Source organism: Epinephelus lanceolatus, chromosome 22 (assembly GCF_041903045.1).
Source record: "Epinephelus lanceolatus isolate andai-2023 chromosome 22, ASM4190304v1, whole genome shotgun sequence".
NCBI classification, from domain to species: Eukaryota; Metazoa; Chordata; class Actinopteri; order Perciformes; family Serranidae; genus Epinephelus; species Epinephelus lanceolatus.
Window position 1 is genome coordinate 30,123,203 of NC_135755.1, and position 24,200 is coordinate 30,147,402.

Sequence of the window (24,200 nt, forward strand, 5' to 3'; positions counted from 1 at the left end):
CTACCTTTGCATCATCAGCCCATGGAGGTCTGCTCGCAGTTCCGTATATTTGGACACTGCGAGCTCCCGAACCAAAACATCAGTTTTCTCCTGGGAGAAGTTTGGCCATCTGATGCTGCTGCTCTCTTCTGCCATGGTGAATTGAGTAAACTCTCATTACGCCTTCGCGTGGCGCATTTAAGGGCGAGGAGAGGGGCTCATTTGATTGGTGTGATGTGTGTAAAACCCACTCCACGCCTTCTCTCCTCCCTTTTTCCGACTTGCGCCGGTAGGAGGGACGGAGGTGGGATCGAGGAGTAGCTGCGCCATGGTGTGCCAAACTTGCAAAATCCACCTGGCCACACCCAGTTGGCGAAGCGCAGGTGCGCTGCGCCCCGCCTCGCCCGGTCTGCGAAACTAGAGCCCACTGAGTGGATCTTGTTTGAAATCATATTTTACTTTACCAAGAGATGTTTTGGCTGGTATGCGAGAAAAAACAAGAAAAGAAAAAGAAAAGAAACATAAAAGTTATGCATTATAAAAATCCATATGATGCGTCCAAATGTTGGCTTACTAAATTCAAAAGCTAGTCAAGTGCTAGTTTATTTTTTTAATCTTTATCTTGCAGTTGTTTTCATCCATTTTATGCAATATTGTCTGTAGTAAGCCAGACAAGAGGAGGATATTTGTGGGCTTTTCATAAACATTACATCACAACAGCACTAGTTTGTACATTTTTATTAAGAGAGTCTCCAGAATGTATCTGCTAAACTCATGTTTTTACAATAGGAGATGAAATAAAAGATGATACTGAAAGTGGGAGTATTCTCCCCGGAATAAAACTTTTAAATGAGCTACATTTGACTTACATTTGGCTATCTTAAGTAGAACTGTACGGCAGTAAATCTGACTCCCCTTCAGTGGAATAACAGCAACAGCTCTTCCATCTCAGACAGGTAAGTAGCCCATCAAACAGCATAAAGGACATTACACCAGCCATATGCCAAAGGCTTTTTTTTATTTTTAAAAATGTGTTGCTTGAGGAGAGGCTTGAAACTCCTTTTTTTGTTCAAAGTAACACCAGACAAAAGAAAATCTTCAACAAATTTCTCCTCACAGAAACCTAACAGCAGCACTTTATCCCCTGTTCTTTGACTATGGGGACCGTTTTTAATTAACTAATGTCCTTGAGTGTTTGGACTGAATGTCACTAAAGCATTATATCTCAACTGATTCTACAGGAAGACAGTTGACTGTGTTGTTGTAGATTGGAGCAATTGCAATGTGTAAGTAGCCATAGAGCAAATGGGATGTCCTTAAAGTAACCATAAAATGTGTGCAATAAAATACATGGTTAATTGTTATTTTAATGTACTGCAGTACACTACTGCAGTTTGTGCTATGTCAAATGATTTGTCTCTTTGTTTCTTTATTTTCAAATGCATTCAAAAGTGGAAAACTAGGATGTAATGTGTTGATGATTATAGTTTTTGTGAGGTGTTAATATGTCATAAAAATGTCATAAAAAAAGGTCATAGCATCGTATTTCTTAACAATAGCGGCAGTATAGTATGTCATAAAATAGAAAATAACCCAAAATAAAATAACCCAAGAGCCCTTTCGACAGTTGGGTCACAATGTGTTGACTAAAAATGGTTCACAATGTGAAATGACATGCTGAAAACAAAGACCTATGAACAGGAAAGTGGATATGATGTCTGAATTTACAGCATCTTTCAGGAAATGGTGGCTTTTAGTAGACTATGGGGTTATTGGCTCATAAAAATGATCGAAAAACAGCCAGAGTTTAATCCATAGCTTTATTTACTACTTAATTAATGACTGTGTGTTACCTTTAAGTCAATTATTATGAGCATTATTCTTTTCAGGTTCATTTTCCACCTGTTACCTCCTATGTCAAGTGAGCCATTATAAACAAATAGGACTTCTAGGTTGGATTTCAAAATAAAAGGCAAGCCAAAGTTTGCAGTGTGGCAAAGACAAAATCAATAGTAAATGAAAATAAATTAAGTGTTTTCCTCCCAGAATGTGAGAATCACATCTTAAGATAATTAAATAAAATGCTTTTCTGCTAGTTTCAACACTAGCATAGCTTACTATTGCCACAGAGACATAACAAATTCAATCACTTTAATTTGAAGGCAAATACATAGGCTATTTTGTGCCAGCTTGACTGACCTCCAGCTTTCTGCCCAGGTAACAGGGTTAGTCAGTGAGTTAGCAGGGAAATTAAAAGGAAAATTAATTCAAAATAAAAGTCTCTAAAAGGCATAATACACAGATGGGTTGTTCACAGAAGTGGGACCAAGTCATTGTTTTGTAAGTCAAATCTCAAGTCTTTGCCTTCAAGTCCCAGGTCAAAACAGGTGAGTCCCAAGTCAAGTCTCAAGTCCTAAACTTTAGTTTTGGGTCCTAAACAAGTCAAGTCAATGCAGTCTTCGCTGAATTTAATGCCATAATAATATATCAAATTTAGAAAAATTAAAAATGCATTTTAAAATGTGTATTGTTTGTTAAAACATTCATAAAAAAGTAGCGCTGACATTGCATTACCATATCATACAGCACTATTAACCAGTATCACAACCAAATTAATTTTGTATGTCTGTCCTGTCTTGATGTAGGCTATGTACCTCAACTCATATGAGAAAAATATCTATATGTTTCTCCTCTCCTCCTCCTCCTCTGTCAACCATTTTCAAAGCAAAAAGCCCAACTCTAAATGAAGTCACAAATAACTGGTGTTCGTATCCATGTCAAGTTGCAAGTCTTTTTTTTTCCTTTCAGTTTTAAAAATTTTTGTTAAGTCCAGTCTCAAGTCATCAAATTTGTGACTGGAGTCCAAGTCATGTGACTGAAGTCCACATCTCTGGTTGAACACATAATTACAAGTCCATGAACACCACAAATTATTCCTTATTTGTATCATTAAAAAAAAAAAAGTTGAAATAAATAACCTATATAGTGGCCTGCTGTGAAATCGTAGCCAAATTATGCACTTGAAGCTTTTTGAGTATATGAATTACCTAATTTGATTTAGCATTAACTTGATAGGATGCTTTACTGTGCTTGAAATCACTCACTGGTAACACTTTTTACAGAGTTGTAATATTTAATTTTTGTGTAGGTGTTTATTTTTCTCATGCAGATGTTTACTGATGATTTAATGAAAAATAGTCCTCCCGCCATTTGTGTCTCACGTGCGCTTCAGCCGTTTTATTTTGACAGTGATCACCGGAAATGAAATAGATTACCGCGTGACGCTTGACCGTTGCCTGTCATCTGACTCTTTTTCCTGTTGGAAGAGAAAAAGTTTTGAAACCCCACCCTCTCTACTGACTGTAAGCACAGACGTAGAAGTGGTTCGAGGTCCTGGCGAGTGAACACTGACCGAGGAAGAGGAGTATGATAATCAGTAATGATGGAGTTATGTCGCTGTTTGGATACCGACGGTAACAGCGAGAGAACGGAGCTGGACCAGGCCACGCGCTCAACTCCATTTAGGAACTAACGGGATTTGTGTACACTGCATGTTCTCTGTGGAAAGTAAAGTCAAGCAGCTTTGGATAGCTCTTCCTGTTACAAAGTCGGCGGTTCCTTAGTTTTTGTGTTGTTATAAAGCCCAGCTCGCAGTGTGCTTCTCATAACAACGTAAGTATGGATCCCCTGGCTCACTGGGATGCGGGATTTCCTGCGGGAGCGCCGCAAAGTTGCGGTGAGACGCGGTTACTGGAGATTTAGGCTTTAAAAAAGTCGGACTGGTTAGCCCTGAAACTTGTCGTAAAACACTGGTTGGCTGGACTGAATGCTCCTTTCCTGCTATTCTTCTCCGCTTCGCAGCGCTTCCTGCTTGTGGTGGCCACTGCACTTAATGGCTAAAAATACATAAAAACTCAAAATGGACAGCTAATGTTGTGGGAACTGAATTTGGAACACTTGTGAGTATTTTTTTTTTACAAGCTTTGGATCATTTTATTTTTGTCCTTACAACTTTTATTTTCTCCCCAACCAGAACTCAACAGGTGGCAATTTTGAATGAGGGAAGAGAAGAGCTTATTTAGCCATAATGAGGTGATTCAAGAGGCTCTTAAATACAGGCCGGTGAAATGATAATGTGCTCAAACCATGTTGAGAAACCACACAGCACATCCCTTGAACCGTGAACTGAGACAGTGCTGCCTTTCTGAGCTTTGAAACACTCAGCCATTATCAAACAGAAGCAATCTCTCAGCTGTATTCTGTATTTTCAAGTGGACGGCTTTGCATGTAATGTCAAGACGAATGAAAGACACTTACCGTTCAGTTATCTTTGAATCCTCTCGTGAAGCCCACTTGTTGGTCGAGCTTTTGAACACATTTCACTGGTCCCTGATGAACCAACAAGAAAGACAGGAAAGGGAGCGAGGCGCAATAAAGTACTCCTTTGTACTTTATTTTCAAACCCTTGGGGTGCAAAATCAGATCCAGTCTAAACATCTGCGTGAGGCTCCATGGAGCCACTGAAGAACATATTCAGTCGTGGCCCGCTGTCCAACTGGAAAAATTTGGAACAATCACAAAAAGGGAACTTCACCAACCCTGTGTGGACCGCCTTGTTTGACTATGAGGCGTCCTGTAAAGATGAGCTCACCTTGCGTAAAGGTGACCTGGTGGAAGTCCTGTCTCTGGACTCTGAGATATCAGGGGATGAGGGCTGGTGGGCCGGTAAGGTCAACAACAAGGTGGGCATCTTCCCATCCAACTATGGCTCCTTTAAGCCAAGTGGATACGGGAAGCTTCCAGGCACTGCAGTGGTCGGCGAGCTCGGCCCGGCTGTGAGCGAGTTTGAACCCGACGTGCTGGATTTCCGGGAGCTGAGCCTGGAGGAGGTCATCGGGGTCGGGGGCTTTGGAAAAGTGTATCGCGGTACATGGAGAGGCCGGCTGGTGGCTGTGAAGGCTGCCCGCCAAGACCCGGATGAGGATATCAGTGTGACGGCTCAGAACGTCAGGCAGGAGGCACGTTTGTTCGCCATGCTCAACCACCCCAACATCATTGCCTTGAAAGGCGTCTGCCTGCAGGAACCCAACCTGTGCCTCATCATGGAGTACGCCTCAGGTGGGGCCCTGAGCCGGGCGCTGGCGGGACGTCGAATCCCGCCACATGTCCTGGTCAACTGGGCCGTGCAGATAGCCAAAGGGATGTTGTACCTGCACAGCGAGGCCATTGTCCCCGTCATCCATCGGGATCTCAAGTCGAACAACAGTAAGTCCTTTAAGCCTGCAGTGCAAGCTGTTCATCAATCAGACCCAGTCAAGTCTCAGGCTGTCAGTGTTAGATTGATGAGAATAAAGGGCATGGTCGTATTTACTGAGCCCTCTGTGTGGCAACGTGCCCCATGGCAGTGATGGAACAGGGTGTACTACATATAAAGCTGCTGAAGGCATCTCTTAGTGTTTACAAGGCCACATCTAGAACAAAGACAACCTTTTTAACTCCCTCAACATACTGTGAGGCCTGTGCTCCAGTAAATTATTAAAGGAGCAGTGTGTAGGATTTAGTGGCATCTAGCTGTAAGGATTGCAGATTGCAACCAGCTTAGACTTCTCTCATGTGCCAGGCATGAACTCCTGGTTAGGATGCTGTCAGCGTTCAATGTTCGGGAAGCTTTTATGGGAACGGAATTATCCTCAGAGTTCTCCCTCTCTTCAAAACACACAGATCACATGATTTAAACTGGTAAAAATGCTGAATAAAGCAAAGTGACATTTAAGAATCTGTGTTTTTCTATGCTGTTTGGCTCAGTCTAGAGCCAGTGGTTGGTTTGTCTGTTCTGGGTTACTGTAGAAGCATGGTGGTTTGACACTGGGATCTCCATGGACAAGGACCCGCTCCCTATATAGATGTTAGCGTCTCATTCTGAGGTATCAAAAACACCACAATTCTTACTTCCAGGTGAATATACACTAAAGAAAACATGCCTATCATATTGTTTTTAATTTTGGCCAATATATCCCCCCTAAATCCTATTCACTGAACCTTTAAGTAAAACATCTCATTAGTCTTGGGAATTTGATTATCTCTTTACTTTTAATTCTACTATAATAGGTACAGTCCAAGTCATTGTCTGGGGGTAATATATCACATTTAGCTAAAGATCAAGACAAAGCATTAAGAACTAAGATAAGTACAACAACAACACATCTTTTTGGATGATAGCCCAGTCATGTGACTCTCTAAGATGTAGGCCAAGGTGACAGAGATGCAAATATGTGTTGTTGATAGGACAAAATGCCATGCTCTGCTAGCAAAGGTCAGGAATTCAAGAGGAGGCTTCCCGTCTCAGCGTCGTCACAGCTCGCACTTTGGACTTTGATGCCGTCCGGGGGTCATCTGGGAAAGGTCTTGCATCAGTGTTTCGGGCCCTCGCGGCAGACACGTACGCATTGAACCTTGTCATTAAAGCTACACTGCTAAGTATTGCTGATAAAGCTTTTTGTCCTCCCCCTTTTGTGGCAGAACAAGTGCCTTTCTCAGCTCTAACAGCACATTTAACCTAAACACCGAGCCACCTGAATTTTACAGCAGCCTCTCCTCCTGTTATTATCATTCTTGTGATGCAGCGTATAATCCCCGTCAGCTCCGCGGCTGCATCTGTTGCGCTCCAAAAGATTTGCAACCTTCCTCTTCAGATCCTGATCATCTATGTACACCAAAATAGAAAGAGATCATGGTTGCTCCTTGTTTGACTGACTAACACCACAAAACATTGAGTACACTGCAGTTCTGAGAATGTGACCTTGGTCAGAAGCAGAAGGAGGTTAACTCCCTTGATTCATGCTTTGTTAAAAGCAGAGGATCCCTTCCTCCCAGGCTCCTTTTAGTATTTCCATCTTTTTTACTTTTGAACGAGCACTAAACGCTTCTGTCAGTCCTGCTCACTGACCACTCCTCTTTCCATTCCCCTCAGCATCTCACACTTTGTTTCACCCTTCACTTGTCTCCACCCTTGTGTCAGGTTCTTTCCCGTTAAGACCTCTCCGCTGGAAAAAAATGTCTCCTGTAGAGCAAAAGAAAGTTATGTCAATATAGTGTTTGTATATGAGGCAGGCCAACGCAAACACAATTCCTCTCTCTGTGTGCCGGGAGATCGTATCACTCTCCTGCCTCTTGCTTTTTTAATTCTTCTCCGAATCTTTGTCCCTGGCCTGCCTCTACATGTCTCCATGCAGCCATAACCGTGCTGTGCCACTGAGCAATATCCTGTTGTGGTGGTGGCTAGGGGTGATGGTGGTGGTTGGGCGCTGACAGGTTTGATGCACAGGTGCAAGAGCATCTCAACGTAAGGTCATTTTAAAGGAAGAATGCAGCCTGAAATTCTGTTTAAATCAGATGACAGCTGACAGTACAAAGTGTACTAAAGCGTCGACAGTAAACCTCGGACTGTGGTGTAAGTTCCTCAGAGTAATGGTGCAAGTTCTTCTTTCAAGAGCTGGGCTTTTGTGTCAGCGCTCTGCAATAATACACTGAGAAATCTGTTACAGACAAGGCAGATATCTGTATCCAACTGTAGCCTCCAATCGAATAAAATGCAATGAGGCAAGAAGATGTGTTCATTACCAGAAACGTATAAAGTATTGATAGTAGAAATAGATTTCCCCCAAATCAAGAACAGCCAGACTAACTAAAACACTAGAAAGTGACCCCTAGCACATTACTATATTGCTTTTTTTGGCCAGTTGTTACAATGATGGATTAAGGTGAATAGTCATTACCCCTGAAGGGCTTGTAAACAAGAGCTAAACATTGTAGTTAATGACCAGCGGAGCGCTTTTGCCTGTTTGGAAGATGCTGATGAAACAGGATCACTGAAGAAAGTGCATGGTGGGGCGCTTGGGTCAGAGCCAGAGGCCATAACTGGAATTCCATTGAAAGTAAATACAGAACAGAGAGCAGAGGAGCCTCTTTCTCTCACTATTGTGTGCATGCATCTGGGGATGAGAGTCTGGGCCCAGGGACTTTTCACACCTTGCACACAAATCATTTTCACTCTTAGTGGCAAACACTGACTGACAGCCAGTGTCAGCTGTTCAAAATCTCAGACTTTGAACTGGAACCCACATTAGCTCTGTGGCTAATGGCTACTTCTTATCTACAAACAAAAACACACGTCTTGTGATGCACACTGGCGGACTGAATTTCATTTTTAATGGAATTGATTTAAGTAAATTGTCAGTAGACTTAAATGTTCTGTATATGACATTCAGAGCACTTACATAGCAGCGAACCACTATCTGCTATGGTATGAGTAGTAGTGGAGTAATGGCGCCCTGAGCAGATAATAAGGTCACACTACCACTGTATGTGTTGTATTTCAAGCTTCTCTGTGTTTTTTTGTGGTATCCTGTCTGGCCGCATGTGCATGCAGTTACTACTTATGTCGGGAGGTCAGTGGCGCACAAGCATAGTGCCCACCCTCCAGTGTCCCCCTGGTTAACACATTAACTCTGTCAGCATTGTTGCCATTGTTTTATTACTGTTTATGGTATTAGCACTGCTTGCTGCTGGCTCAACCACCTCCATTTTGAGGACCGTGTCTGAATTCGTATAGAACCCTTTCAAGTAGAGCTGGATGCAGAAGGTGATTAGCTTGTTTTAGCAGAAAGACTGGAAGCAAGGGGAAACGTCTACCTCGGCTCTGAAAAACAAACAAAAAAACACTCCTACCAACATGTCCAAAGCAGGATTTATACTTAAGCATACTCTTTACCATAGCCTTATGTGCACCTCCCCAGAAATGTAACTACACATTGCGGCAATTGTAAACCTAAAACCATTCCCGTCAGTGGAAACAAAACTTTAATTCACTTTTATTTCACAGATAAAAACAATAAAATGTGGAGGTATTAAAGCCCCATGAAACAGCATTTTAAGTCTTGTGTGTGATTATGGCTTTTTCTGAGTAGAGGGAAACTCTGCTAGCTGCTAGGCTAATTTATACACTGTTAAATGCCATAAGTTGTGCTACAAACATTAGCATGTTGTATTTGTGGTCAAGATGTGTCCAGCAAAAGACAAGTGTTTTGTCTGTAAATTTTAAGAATTATAATGGAGCCAAATTGTGTACTTGTGTTTGAAATTGTCGTTATTCTATGTTGAAAACCGTGTCCAGACACATATGCTCTGAATTTCATATAAAGCCCATTTAAGTACACAGCTGGAAGCGGTAGGTGATTAGCTTAGCATAAAGACAGGAAGCAGGGGAAACAGCTAGCCTGGCTCTATTTAAAAATGAAAACAATAAAACCACCTCTTTCAACACATCTGAAGCTCACTAATTAACACACTATATACAGTTTGGGCAATGTAAAAGAATTGCAATTTATAGTTATGCCAAGCTAGGCTAACTATGTCCTGACTCAAGCTCTGTACTTAACGCACAGACATGAAGTTGATATTAATCTCCTCCACACATTCTCAGAAAGAAAGCTAATAAGTAGTCTTTATTCACTCCAACACAATATAGTAAATCTATTTAAACTTCATCTGTTGCAGTTGTGTAGCTCTGTCTGTGGAGTTAATACCGTTAGCTGCTAGCCGTCAGCTAAGCCACCTCCATGTTGAGAGCTGTGTCCAGACAACTCATACACTCTGAATTTTGCATACAGCAGGAATTGATTTTTTTGGCCACTGTAGGTGCAGCAGAACATGTAAACACAACATTGACATATCCTCCCCACAAAGTTGTTACGGCTAACAGTCGCTTATTTACCAGCAACATTTAGCATTCCTTTGGAGTCATGTAAGGCCAACATTCACTCTTACGTTAGCTCTGTTTTGGTCTCCACCAACTCCAGAGAAAGATATCTGTCTCTTTAGCTTTTAAATTGCTCCACTACATTCAACAGCTAGTTGCTAATGGTGTTTGCCTGTAGTTTTTTGCTCTATTGTTTTTATACATTTATTTTTTGGTACTGCTTTAATTAATTGATGTATCGACATATCTTATTGCTGCAGTTACAGTAAAACTCTTGCTTTCAGTAACAGCCCTCAAAAGCGCGTTCAGTCCAGCTGCCGTCTTTACACCGTCAGTTATCTGCACAAAGCCTTCATAGATGCAAAAACAGCTAAAGGCATCACCGCACGCCATAAAACTCTGCAGAGGCTTTAGTTAGAACTGTTGGGGAAAGTGCCAAGCTAAGCACTTGCTGGGCTGGAACTCACAGGCCTTTTTTTCAGGAAGAAGCCACAGTTAGATCTTGGATCAACATATCATTTTTTTTCCTTTTCCACGAGTGGACAAACATCTGATACATCCCACTACCAGCATGTTTTCATTCAGGGCCCCCAGTGCTCCACACTGCAGTACACTCAAAACATCCCCTGTGTGTGTGTGTGTGTCTGAGTGTCCCGGCGGCTGGGTGTGTGATGTTTGCATGTGTGTGGTGAACTGCACTCCTGTTACTGCTGCACACACACCACCATTCCTCTGTTCAGCATGAGGGCAATTTGGACATTTTAGTTATTTTGTGATTGTACAGAGTGATTCTGTGAAGGGAATGGGGGGATTTTAAAGCAGAGGAAGTCTGAACATGCACCTGTGTTTTGTTAAGGCAACCATTTAACACGTGTAGTTTAAAGTTATAAATGAGCCGCTAGCAAAGTTTCAGGCCATTTGAGAGAAACAACACAATAAAAATCCTATCTGCAGATGGAAATTTAGCAGCGGATAATGCCAGCAGGGCTTGACTTTTAATGTCAGTTTGCCAGTCAAATCTTTTGTTGGCTGCTCTGTACTTTACTTCAGCAGTGTATGTGTGAGAAGTTGTGCTGTCTTATTCAGTGCAGAGATAAAGCTGGAATCCAGAAGGCATTGTTTTTATTCCCACTGTACAACACGGGTGACTTAAGTGTGAAAGTAATCTTGGGAATAGTAGCTTGCCAAAATACATTGGCGTTTATTGGTAAATGGAGTTTGCTCAGCTGTCATGGAGATGGCTCATGTCTGCCTTGCACCAAATGATTTTTCAAGCAATTTCACTGGCAAAAACAAATTTCCAATGTCAGAATAAAATCACAAGAGTGTTGCTAGAGTTGTGGCGAGCTCCTGTGATCTGAATCATTTTAAAACTCAGTCCGAGCTGTCTTAAGTCAGTATTTTTCTCGTCTTGACATTCTGACAAAATCAAACATGTTTAATACTATTGTAGGTTTGTTTTCTTGGCTCATGCAGCAGTGAAGCTCAATGACATGAACATTGTCAACAACCAATAGCTGCGCTGCTATCCAACACCAAACAGGAAGCAGCAAACCAGGTAGACAGTAAATATGTAGGGGACTCCAGGGAGGCGTAAAAACATAACTGTGGAAAAGGAGGAGCAATTGGTGAACTTATGTAGTGATCAAGAGTCTGTGTTTTATTTGTATCTGATCCACCAACCAGCACTTGCATCAGTGAGAAATCTTAATTTTTGAAACACTCCGCCTCTTTTCCCACAGTGTCCTCCCACTAACCAATGGGGGCTGGTAGTGAATTGAGGCAACAACATCCAAAATGTGAAGTTTGTACTTAAATACAATTGTATTGATGCCGAATTGACAAGAATACTGTCAAAATATGACGCCTTCTATCTTGTGTTTCTAGAGATATGTGTTTTTGTGGACACGTAGGTAATTGTAAAAATCTTTTATTTCTTAAAGGGAGTTTGGCGTAATATTTTCCACTGGGAGCAGGATGGGAAATAATCCCAAAAATAATCTGTTTGTAGTCTTGCAAATGGTGACCCTGCAACATTCCCATTTTTTTCAGATCTTATAGTGTGTGACTAAAAACTCACATCGTCTTTAGTTGTGAGAGCATGTCAGACTTTAATCTTTAAAAAGTCTTTTCAAAGTTTTCTAGTGTATGGTAGGGATTCCGTGTTATCACAATCAATCAATCAATCAATTTTATACAAGTGCCCAAGTATGCAACTTTGGGTTAATGGTGAAATGGGGTTATATATGTATGTGGTTGAAGGCTCTGTAAACAGGAAGTAAGTGGATCTAGTGTGGTATCTAGACCACGAATCTTTCAAAAGGATGTCCACATACATGTAAACATGTTATTGCACTGCTTCATCACACTCATGATGAAAGCATGCGTGAAGGAAGAGATGTTTTTACATAGTAATGCAGTTTCTGTGTGAATACATTCACGGTGGAGAGTTTTGTCCTAGACTCTGAAATGAATTCCCCGCTAAGCGTCTGCTTTCAAACTTTACTAAATTACTCAGCTAGCTCACCACTTTTGATCCACACCACCATGAAGAGCAAATTTATGCATAGGTTAAGTATTTTTATTCAGCAGGAGACATAACCTTTAATGTCAAGTGTAGCAGAAAATGCACCGTCATGAAGTTACCCATCCATAAACATGTCTGCATCTTCAGCAGCAGTTAGCTGATTGGCATAACCGAGGGGTGCCTGGGGTGTCCTGGCGGGGAGAGGGAAGGGGTCACCAGGGGTAGAGCTCAGCTGTGTTGCTGCTGGCTCAGACAGAGTGTCAGTGGGTGATAAGGCAGAGGGGGGGTTCGCTAGTCTGTCTTGGTGTGAACAACCTAGCCAGCTGCCTGCCTTCGTTGTTTCTCTACAGTCTTTATTCTTTACTTTGAAAAGAACAGAGAGTCCAGAGATGATAGCCTAACACTGGGCTGAAGTGCAGGGGAGATATGGAGATATAAAGATTCACCCATGTGAGTGTGGACAGAATTCAGCTGTAGGTTTTTCCAGGCTAATAATGATCACTGTATTTTTTTTAGATCAAAGCTTCCGGAAAATGACTTTTGTGTTGATATTATCTTGAACTGACTGTTTTCATTTCCGTAAATGAGGTTCAGGGTGGATTATTATCTTGTTTCGCTGCTTAAAGACGACCAGCTTTTCACTTTGTTTCTGAGAATGAGATGAGAAGATCATCATCAACCTCATGTCATAGTCTTTGAAATAAATCATGTTCCTATGCATCCTCTTAATGCTTCTAATGGCATTCGCAAGAATCCAACGCATGTGAACAAAAACAACCAAGAAAGTTTGTGGCCCGACCGCCATGTTGGAAATAGTCGGCTTAAGTGCCAAGCACCACCCACCAGCCAGGCCACCTTTCTCATTTTACAGCTAAACAGTACACTAAAATATGTTTCTGAAAACATTTGCAGTGAGAAATAGGCCATGCAGTAACAGAATCTTGATTAACATGAACATGATTTTTTTTCAAGATATCTGTCTCATCCACTACTGTGTAGATGTAGTGACAGCTTAAGTAAATATGAAAAAAAAGTTATTTTTATAGAAGTTAACCAACTGTAGCTTTAATTACAGAGAAGCAGGAGGTGGTTATTCGTAGCTTAGCATAAAGACTGGAAGCAGGGGGAAACAACTAGCCTGGCTCTAGTTAAAAACAAAGACACACCTACCAACACATTTAAAGCTCACTAATCAAAACACTAGTAGATTTAGATTGCTTTTAAAAAAAAAGCCAATTTATAGTTGCAAAGGTAGGCTAACCATGTCCTGACTCCAGCTCTGTACTCAACACACAGATATGAAGTTGATATTGATCTTTAAATCTCATTATCAGAAAGAAAGATAACTATACTTTGAACCTCATCATAAGGACATACAAATGATTAAAATTCAAGATAATATTAACGCAAGAAAGTGTTCACTTTGAGTCGTTTATTACTGTGCTTGCTTTCAGTGATACACACTTTTATTTTCTTAGGGACACTACTGGACACTACTGGTTTCAGTGCTCACACTTCAGCTGAATTCTTTCAGTTTATATACCCAAACTTGCAGTATTTTTTCCAGGACTTCAGCTTACCCCTGTAGCTCAATTTATCGCTTCCATTTCAATTGACATTTCAACTCCTTTCAGCACTTTCAAAAGTGATACTTACACTTCATTCCGTGCTAAAACTTAAACTGAAACTTCAGTGTATTTTAGCCCTTCTACTTAAACTGTCATTACACCTTTTTTTACTAATTGTATTTTGACTGCCACTTCAACTTCTTCCAGTTTTTCAACTCTTTCAAAAGCTTTAAGCGCAACATAAATTTCTTTTGGCTCTTCCATTTTAACTACCCCTTTTCCACAAATCGTATTGCCACTTCAATTTCTTTCAGTTTTTTCATTCAACTTTTTCTAAATGTTTTGAGTGCAGATAGTTTTCATGCCATCATTGTTGTTTCTTGTGATTTTTCTGTCCATTAGTGCAGAAATTAAAATGTAGCGTGATATTAACATTACGTATAATAATGTGAACTCTTCAAGCATACTTGAGTATTTCACTATATCGATGAATACAGGTTGTATTCATATATTATTCATGTATTAATATTTAATCAACTGTATGCAGACATCTTAGTGAGTGACCATGGTCTAATATGTAAACCTGCGTCTTCACATACAATATTCACTATGTATCGTAGGTGCAAAATGAGATGAGCCCACACAATAACTGCACACCCACGCTTAGTCATGAAAGCTGCAGAGTATGTGTGTGTTTGTGTGCGTAGTTGGAGCAGGATGAGTGAGGGGGCAGAACAACAACTGCAGGGGAGGAGGAGGAAAAAAATAAAAAGAAAAGCAGACACTGGAAGGTCAGAGCGCACAGGAAGTAGAGAGGTTTCCAGAACTCAGCCAGAGTGAAATCTGTTGTTTTTTTTCCTCCCTCTTCTCCAGTCTGAAACCTCATTCTCAGCTTGGCCTCTTTCTCACCACACAGATCACAAGACAGTTCCCATGCAAATGAGCAAAAACCTACATATCTGTTTGTGGAAGAGAAAACGGTTCTGAGACTTGGGAAGCGTTTGTTTTGAGTTGAGGAAGGAAACCAATGTAAGGGATGTTATTGAGGAGTGGTATTAAGTTGTTGACTTTGTTTTAGCTGGCGTGTTTGAGATGATTTGGTGGTAATTTCAGTTCAGACCTACTGGGGGATGGGCTGCTTAAGTTAGGGACATGGGGAAGTATGTTTTTTTTTTTTTTACAATCGTTTTGTAATATACTTCTTTTTTTTCCTGTTAAGTGTTACTTAACCAGACAAACAAGTGACTGTGAAGCTTTATCTAGTGTGATTTAATTAAAATCATGCCCTCAAAGCAGCTCTGCTTCTGAGATACAGGTTTGAATAACTTCACTCTGCTAATCACAGAAAATTGAGGTCCATTTGAGAAAACTATGTTATTGCCAAAAAGCACATTAATGTTAATGTAAGGTCACTATGATCACAGACAGATGTCAAGTAGTATTGTAGCCTCTTTCCACTGCAGGAGCATATCTAAGAACCCAGGAATCTTTTTTAGCAAGTCAGAAACTTCACCTGCATTTTGACCCTGGAAATCAGGGACTACATTTAGTCCTTGAGCTGTAGCTCTTAGCCTGCAAAACAGTGGCGCCCCCAGGGGTGGTCAGATTAGGCTGCTGAAAATCTAGGTGTTGCACACCAAAACTAAAAGCCACAACGGAATTAATATGATCTATTATCGGTTATGTATAGACTAATACCAGTTCAGTTAACACATTCAGTTTCACAGCAATCCTATTTTAATGTGTTATGTATCTGTATATACAGACGTTGGAAAATATATAGCTCTAATTTGAAGGAGTACATTGATTATAAGGACCAAAACTAACACTGGGAACAAGCCTTCTCAAATTGAGGGTAGACTTGTGGCTACCAATACAACTCATTTTCGTTCAGATATCGTGAGGTGAGAGTTCAAGAGACCCATTTGAAAATGTCCATGCCATTTTTTCCCTCGCTCACATTTAGCCTAAATTTGGAGCGTTATTTAACCCCCTTCCTGACAAGCTTTGGCAACATAGTTGGTACCAATGGATGCCTTAGGTTGTCTTGTTTCACAAGATAACTCTACCGCTCCACAGCATCTTAAGGCCCAGACACACCAAGCTGAAATCAAAGAACTAGTGGCAACGAAGGCCGACTGTTGCGTTCCCTCACGTTGCCTGTGTCTTGGCCAAAATGTTGGGCTTGAACACACCATGAAGACTGCAACCAATGGCCAACAAGCACATATGTTCTACGTGAGAGGAAATAGCTCTCTATAACTGCAAATGGCAGAAGTCTGTACTTAAAAAGGGGAAACTAGAAGACTGATAGGACGGATTCAAAATGCTTATTAGCCAGTTGGCACATTAACAACACAACCTGATGATGAAAGAACAATGGATATTTACCATACGCTGAAGAACAATAACACAAACAATTACGAACTGTTTCTGCTTACAGCTTAGTGGCTAAAAAATAATTCTGCATTAAATAGCAAGTTGGTTTAATCTCATCCCCTCTTGACTAGCTGTTTGTTTACCTTCCTCACTTGCGTTTCTCCTCTTGCCCAGTGAGTGGAATGGCCAAGTGATTTCACTCACCGCCAGGTCAGGCGCCAACTAGTGCCAATGGTGTGGTACACACTACGAAAGCTAGGGCGACAGACACTCACTGACGGCCCAACGTTAACCAACAGCCAACCATCAACTTGGTGTTTCAGGGTTCTTTAAAGTCAGTAGTGTCGGCCTCTAATTATTTTCGTCAGTCAAGAGGCCCTGCAATTGTATGAGGGTGGGCATGGCCACCCCTGGCCCCTCCTTGGGGCTGCCATTGTTGCTAAAGGCTCTTTGTACCTAGTTGTATTTCATCCATGATATTTCCGTCCTCAGAACACCAGCAGTCCCTCCTACCTCTACCTTCACCTCAGAGCTTCTGGGGTCAACCCAGTAATGACCCCCTGTCTGAGTCTGTAAGGAAGTGGTGCTAATGAAGGTTAAATTTCAACACATGAGCACTGGCTTGTTAATAAGTGACCATTTTCAGGACCTCACATCCTTTAACCTGGCACCAGATACTTTGCACATGGTTTCATGTGTCAACCTGATTGCGGTTACTTGTGCGCGCACACAGTTGTACACTGAGTACAATGTTGTCAAAGTTGTAATAGACAGTAGTTGTTAAGAGGCAGCCCAACAGGTAAACAACACAATTTGTTATTGACTCAAGTGATGATATTACACAGCACTGGCAGTGTCAACCTGGAGAGATGAGACCTGACAAACCTGATTAACGTTTGCCAACAGCAGAACGATGAGAGCGACAAATGAGTCATTTTAAGTGTGTCAACACACTCCACTATGCAGAGTGATCTAATAACCATGTAATCAAACATTGGGGATTTCAGGTTTAACTGACGATAGCGCTGTGGCGTAGAGGGTGAATGTGAAATGTACTAGAACCTGAATCACAACTTTATCTTAACATACATCGGATGAGGAAGACATGCCACCTCAGCCTGACGGAAGAGTTGTGTATTCATAGTTTTCAGTCTGTTGCAGCCTGGTTTGTAAACTCACTGGCTTTCCCTACTCCTTACACTCGGTGAACTTAGTGCGTGCCCCAGAGCTAAGACGAAACTCCAGCACTAGTTTCATCGTCTGCACTGTGATTATGCCCTATCATTCTCTCTCTCTCACTCTCTCACTCACTGGTTGCCTGGTCAGAGGTTGCCAGACTGTCTGTCAGCCTATGGCCTCGTCCCTCAGGGGACAAAGCTCCCGTTCTTCCTGGGGAAAGCCCCCACCCTGCCGGAATTCTCCCTTCGCCTACGGGTGCAGGGCAGGGAGGGGGGAGAGGGAGGAAGGTAGAGAGAGCATAGAAAGGGTTAGGTTGAACCGATATGGGTATTTAAAACCGATACAGGCATGTAAATCTGAACATTTCTATCGATAGCGGTTGGAGTTTTCATTCATGTTTAGTGTTTTTTGCAGATGTTTTAGCCTCTGTCTTATTGGCTGCTTACAAATGTGAACATAAAATATCAGATTTATCCACATCAATCCTCACACACTGATATATCAGTCAGATTAGAAGGGGTGAGGAATGATAGCATACATGAGAAAAATGCGGTGAGAGATGGTGATGGAGCTCCAGCATTAAATTATAGAGAAAACATAATTAAGTGAGGTGCAGAGTGAAGAGGCGGAGAGCGGCTATGTGGAGCTGACTTTTGCATCTGGCATGTTATTGTGACAGGGCCGGATGGTTAGAGAGAGAGACTATCCTGCAGCTGAAAGGTTACAGCCTCTATCACTGCATGTACTGTATGTTCAGCACCGGCCACATGTCTGCTCAAATGTCCTTGAGCAGGACGTTGACCCTTTCTGAGCTTCTGCTCTTGGTATGTCAGGTGCAGCAGATGTAATTGAATGTTTGCTCAGCCCACTTTAGTTAATGTTGCTATGCCTGTCAACCTTTCTGTTCTCACACGGCACATATAATTTGCAGTGATAATGATGGCAGATTTGCCACTTGAAATTCAATCATTTTTGAAACAATGGGTCCTTGCTTTCAGAGAAAGGTAGACAAAAGCAGACTTATTATTTCTAGCTGGCAGCCATCCATTTTTTTAACTGGCTGGCAGATTTTATCGCGTCCAGTTAGCTAATTAAGCTAACGTGAGCACTGTATCCAGCCAACTTTTTGTTTTTAGCTGACTCATTTAAAAACTAGAATCTTGTAAAAGGAGTCTCAAATATGCACTTGGTGGCTACATACGTGGCATTGCACTATAAGGTTAAGGCTAAAGCTAACAGGTCTCAGACAAAAACTCAAACTCAATAACTTGCAAATAAAAGACGGCATTGTTATTTTATTCTGACATAACACTGCTGGGCTGCTCAGCTTTCATATTAGTCCATATTTTCAAACACTGTGTTGGCAGGTTTGTGCAGCATGTCCTGTGCATGTATGTATTATAAGAACTGGATAGCAGAACTCCAATGAGAATTGCTCACCTGGTGCGTACACCCAAAAAGTTTCTAGCTTCTAGGTTTAGTTCCTGGGCATGCGGCCTACTTAATATGTGCAGGAGCGTTCTTTCGTTGGCCCCGCCTGCGAGTTCCCGCCTGAAATTGTGATGACATCACACATTTTTAAATCACCTTTCTGGGCTCAAGAAAAGTTTTACAAATTTAAAACCTCCATCATCGAAAGATAAATAATTGACCTTGTTTGCACCTTAAGGTGTCCTGTCAACAGCTCTACAGATGTCTCTATTATAGTGGTGGTCTATGGTGAAAATGCTTTTTTGGCTGCAGGGGATTTTGTTGCTGCAAAAATGTGAGTGGCCACTCACAGTGGAAAAATTAAAAGCAAGGCAGAGCAGCTATCTGGGGGGCCTGGTCCTGTATTGTACAAGTGATGATTCTGTGTGTCTGTGTTATCTAGTATCGGCTCAGCTCGCTTGGAACCTTGTCCAAGGTGGTGCCAAAAAAGTACCACCTACCACTATCCACAACTTTTGCTAATGAAAAACCTAAAAAGAGCAAGTTAAGAGCTGTGCCTACCATGAAGTGGAAATGCGGCAAATGTTTGATGACAAGGATATAAGCAAATTAGCCAGACAAGCTAATGATTCCAACTTACATCACAGCAGATACCCACACTGTAGTATTTTTGGTATTGCAGAGGCTTTTTTTATTCACACCACCCTCATGTGAACAGTCAGTCTTTGGCATTGGCATTGTCAGTTATCTAATTTGGCAATTCTGTCCTTTGCCTGTTATGACTTCCTTGAAATACAAAGTCATATGTTGTTAATGATGTCAGCAAGTTCCCTGAAACTGTCTTACTTCATTTGAAATGTCACAGTGCTTTTTATCAAAAGGTTGAACTGATGTTGCACATTAGGCTGAGCTTTAACTAGCTCTTATGAAATCTAAATAGACCAATGGCTCGTGTTTAACATGTGAAGAAGGTTGGCAATATAAACAGTCTGTGTTTACCCTGGATGGACGGGGTTGTACTTTATCAGTCAGATAAGCTTATGTTAAATCAGCTCTGGAACATACCATACAAAAATCCCTGACACTGGGATTCTCGCTAAGCTAACTGTTGAGTTGAGTCAGTCGAAGCACCAAGCTCAGGCCGCTGCTGGTAGGAGTCATGTCTGCAACTGACACACTCTTGTTTCTGAAAAACAAACAATACCAAACAGAGTCCTGTTGCCATGGAGATCTGTCACGGTGTTTTTGTGGCGACATTGTTGGTTTCGCCTCTGTATCAGGAAGACATTCTGTCTGGGCAAGACTGATCTAGTCATGATACTCGCCGTTATCCTTTTGAAGGAGAGGTGGATTTTCCATTCTGTTTGCCACTTTTGTGAACACACATCCTCAAAATGTGATACCAGGTGAGAGATAAGAGAGGATGCAGATACAAATCTTTTGGATACTTTTTGTATTAGCCCAATATAATTTATACAAATCCAAGTTTATTAGGTCCAAACCTTGGTATTCACTTTTTCATTCATTTTATTAAATCTAACGTTCTACATACACAACTCATATCCAAAATGCAAATTGTGTCATGTGTCATTGTGGCTTTATAGCATGGACCTCGTTTAGATGTGTTTTTTTCTCAAGAGTCCCTCCACACTACTCTGAAGTTCTCCCGTCCAGACTTCAGTGCACTACATTAAACTTCTTAAACTTTTTCAGTACAGTTTTGAAGATGTCAGCAGCAGACTTAATGTTATGTGGGTCAGTGGCTGATTTGGACACAGCGTGTTGCCACATACCGTCCAGTAAGCAGCTGACTAATGCGGCAGTCGTCGTCAGTGTGATGGTGGTGGTAAGAGGAGGGAGGCTGAACAGGGCTGAACTGTGGATGCACTCTGCCTTAGCTCAGGAAGTGGAAGAAGAATGTGGTGTGTATGTGTGCTGAGACTGCTAAAATGCTTTTGTTACTGGCGTGGATTTACATGTTCGTTTCTATGCTTAGTTGCATGTGCGTTTGTGTGCGCTTAGACCCATATGTGCATGCATGAGTGTGTGCACAGGTAGATTGAGACACTTGTATACTCATATATATTTATTATGAATGTGTGTGTTATGAAACTGTCACAACTCTGCAATAAATCTGTGTGTGCAGATGCAATGGCGTAAGATAGGCTGTTTGCCCCTCCAGTATGACTCAGTAGTTAAATGTATTGTCATCACAGGATTGGTTGAATATTATACTATACTACTAACTGTTTATCCATCTACCCAGCACCACTATGCTGAGTCTTATGTTATAGTGTGAGTGACCAGATACTGTTGTCGAGCACAGGTTATGGATTTGGTCTCAAACCTGGCAACCTTGCTGTGACGACAAGGCTTCAATAATGCGCCCAGCTGTTATTCTCCAACAAACAGTTACATCGTGCAACCGCAAGCTATCATTTTATATTTCTCTGAGTAAAAATTCAGCAAGACACGCTAATAAATGATTATTAGAAGTGTTGGTAGTCGTAATTTTGAACATTTTACAGAACCAAGCTTGCTGTTTTCCACTGCTCCCAGTCTTTATGCTAAGCTAGGCTCGCTGGTTAGCTAAGCTGTTGTCAATGTTATGCTAACTTCACTGTTAGCAAAATTAGATTTTATGTTATGTTATCTTGCTGAACAAAACATTTAAGTGTCATAAACTTTTGTTTACCACAAAGCTCATTTTCTACAATAATCCAAAATTCAATGGAAAAATCCCATTGGCTTTTTGATGAGGGAACGAGGGTGACGCTAACTTCCGTGTCGGCCTACAGAAAAACGTCATCGCTGCAGAGCTATTTATGAGTTTTAGATGTGTTGGTAATCGTAATTGTGAACCTTGCATAGAGTCAAGCCTGCCGTTTCCCTCTGCTCTCAGTCTTAATGCGTAGCAAGGCTGGCTGGCAGCTGCTCTCTGAAGTGGTTAGCCAAGCTGTCATCAATGTTACGCTAACATTACTGTTAGTAAAATCAGATATTTATGCTCATATGTATCATTCTGGAGTTGGAAGTGCATAATGCCATCCCTTCTCATGTTGTTTCAAACTTTGGACAGAACAATGCTAGCTGTTTCCCTCTGCTCCCAGTCTTTATGCTAAGCTAGGCTAACTACTTCCTGACATCTCATCTCACAGAAAGCATATGAGCGTATTTGTTGTAAAAATGTTGAATTATTCCTTTAAAATGAATGCTTGATAAACCATATTTCTGGCACACAACTTTTTTTGCTTGAAAATAATATGCTTTCCCTCTAATCGGCTTCAGAGACCTGGAAACAGCATGCGTCAGCTGCCCTCTGAAGTGGTTAGCTAAGCTGTCGTCAATGTTACGCTAACTTTACTGTTAGTAAAATTAGACATTCATGCTCTTTTATATTAGCTTGGAGCAGGGGCAACTGGCAACAAAAGCAACCGGGAAATTTCCTGTTAAGTGGCTCCAATTTGACCAATTTTGTACTGAAAAAGAAAAACTCAGTCTGTTAATTTATGGTGTTTGTTATATGCAATAAGTAAGACAATGAAACTTATTTTGCTCTTTCTCCTCTGCACGTTTGTGTGTACAGAAAGCAACAAAAAGAGGCACATATTCCAGTGGTGGAATGTAACTAAGTACATTTACTTAAGTACTGTACTTTAGTACAGTTTTGAGGTACAGAGTGTTTCCATTTTCTGCTACTTCTACTCCATTACATCTCAGAAGGAAATCCACTAATCCAAAATATAAATGATTATGTATTATTATAGATTAAACTACCCAGCAGCACATCAACTAATAAAAATGAGCTCCACATTTACCAGCTGCAGCATTAAAGTGATGAACACATTAATGCATCAGTACATTTAGTCCAATAATATGATATATATTTTTGTGATAGCATAATGAGTAATTTTACCTTTGGTACTTTAAGTTTATTTTGATGTTTACACACAAAGAACATTATATTTACAGCAAACTAAATTCACTTAAAGAACATTGATGTTACAATTACACAATATTACATAAAGCATATACAGCAGCATCAGCCAGCAAAGCCTTTTTCTTTTCTTTTTTTGGCTCACCCTCGCTGCACTGCCTGCCATGGGTTTTTCTTTCTATGCATGTTTTAGCAACGAGTGCTACTCTTAACAAGTGCCAGACACATTCAGTTTCACTTGTAATTGCAACTGCCACCTGCTATTACAGTTTGCACCAGCCGTGTCACTACAGCAAAGATGATGTGTTGAATATCTTAATATAGGCTACTTAATGCCAGGGTTTGGAAGGGAAAAAAAAAATAAAAGAGAGAAAAAAGAGCAACTTCCCGACAGTGCCGGTTATAGCACATGTGGCGCCCCGGGCAAGGCTCCCCTGCCCCCACAACCCCCTTTCAAAAAAAGTTTTGTTTACTTTTTCTTCCTCTTCTTTTTTGTACTGTGCCCCGGATGGCTTTCTCCTTTACATTTTCTCTTGCTCTAATGCTTTCCAGTAAGATTTCACTCCACCATACCATCAATGCTCCAGCATGTTCCGTTTGTGATGATAACCTAGTGATGAACACATTAAGGTTTAAGGCATTTCCAGGACTAGACCTGATACCCCAGCTACAGACTGACTCATTTGTACATTTTTTTTTTTTTTTTTGAGCATCAAAATCTTTTGGCAGGGTGGGGACACCTATTTTGCCCATAGGAAGATCCGCTACTGCTTCCTGATGGCCAGTCCGCGCCTATCTTATCTTAGCATTAGCGCCATGCTAAGATAAGCTAACAATGTCCCGACCCCATCTCTATACTTAACACACAGACATTAGCCAGATATCAATCCTCCCATCTCACTCAACTAGTTCTAAAAATATGCCTTTAATACATATCCTAAAATTGGCATATGCAAAGTAATACATCATGATTGATGAAGTACTTGACATATTTGATAATCTATAGTATCTCAACAATTCACATATCAGTGTCAGGTGACTGATGAGTGTTTAGATGGTCCAGCTGTCACAACACACCCTTTAAACCACTGGAATGTAGCCCGCACCTCTGTGTAGTAGTTCACTGGTGTGTATTAAAGCGCTTCCTTTAACTGCATGTGTGTGTGTGTGCAAAGATTTCTTGTACTTTACGTGCAGCTGGGTGTATTGCTTAAAAAAAAAAAAAGGACACAGAATGTGAGTGCGTCTGTGTGTGCATCAGTCTGTGGAATGTGTGCTTTGTGTGAGTGACCGCGTGTGTGCTTTTCTGCTTTCTAGGCCCAGGCGGCCACTTTTAGCTGCGCCCCCGTCTCTCTCAATCATATGATAGCGATCAACATTTTGCACCTCTCTTCTCTGTCTCTGTCACTTCTGCTTGCTTTACCACGGCACCTACACCTCCCT

The 24,200-nt window shown here is 41.2% G+C and overlaps 1 protein-coding gene across 1 annotated transcript in view; it reads left to right on the forward strand.

The window, feature by feature from the left end:
- Positions 1-3,355: 3,355 nt before the first annotated feature.
- The window catches only part of LOC117245793 (mitogen-activated protein kinase kinase kinase 11), a 55,025-nt gene continuing 34,180 nt past the window's right edge, over positions 3,356-24,200 (forward strand). Inside the window, exon 1 of the mRNA XM_033609324.2 lies at positions 3,356-5,244. Coding sequence (XP_033465215.1) covers positions 4,491-5,244 — 754 coding nt within the window. The 5' untranslated portion in view covers positions 3,356-4,490. The remainder of the gene's footprint in view (positions 5,245-24,200) is intronic.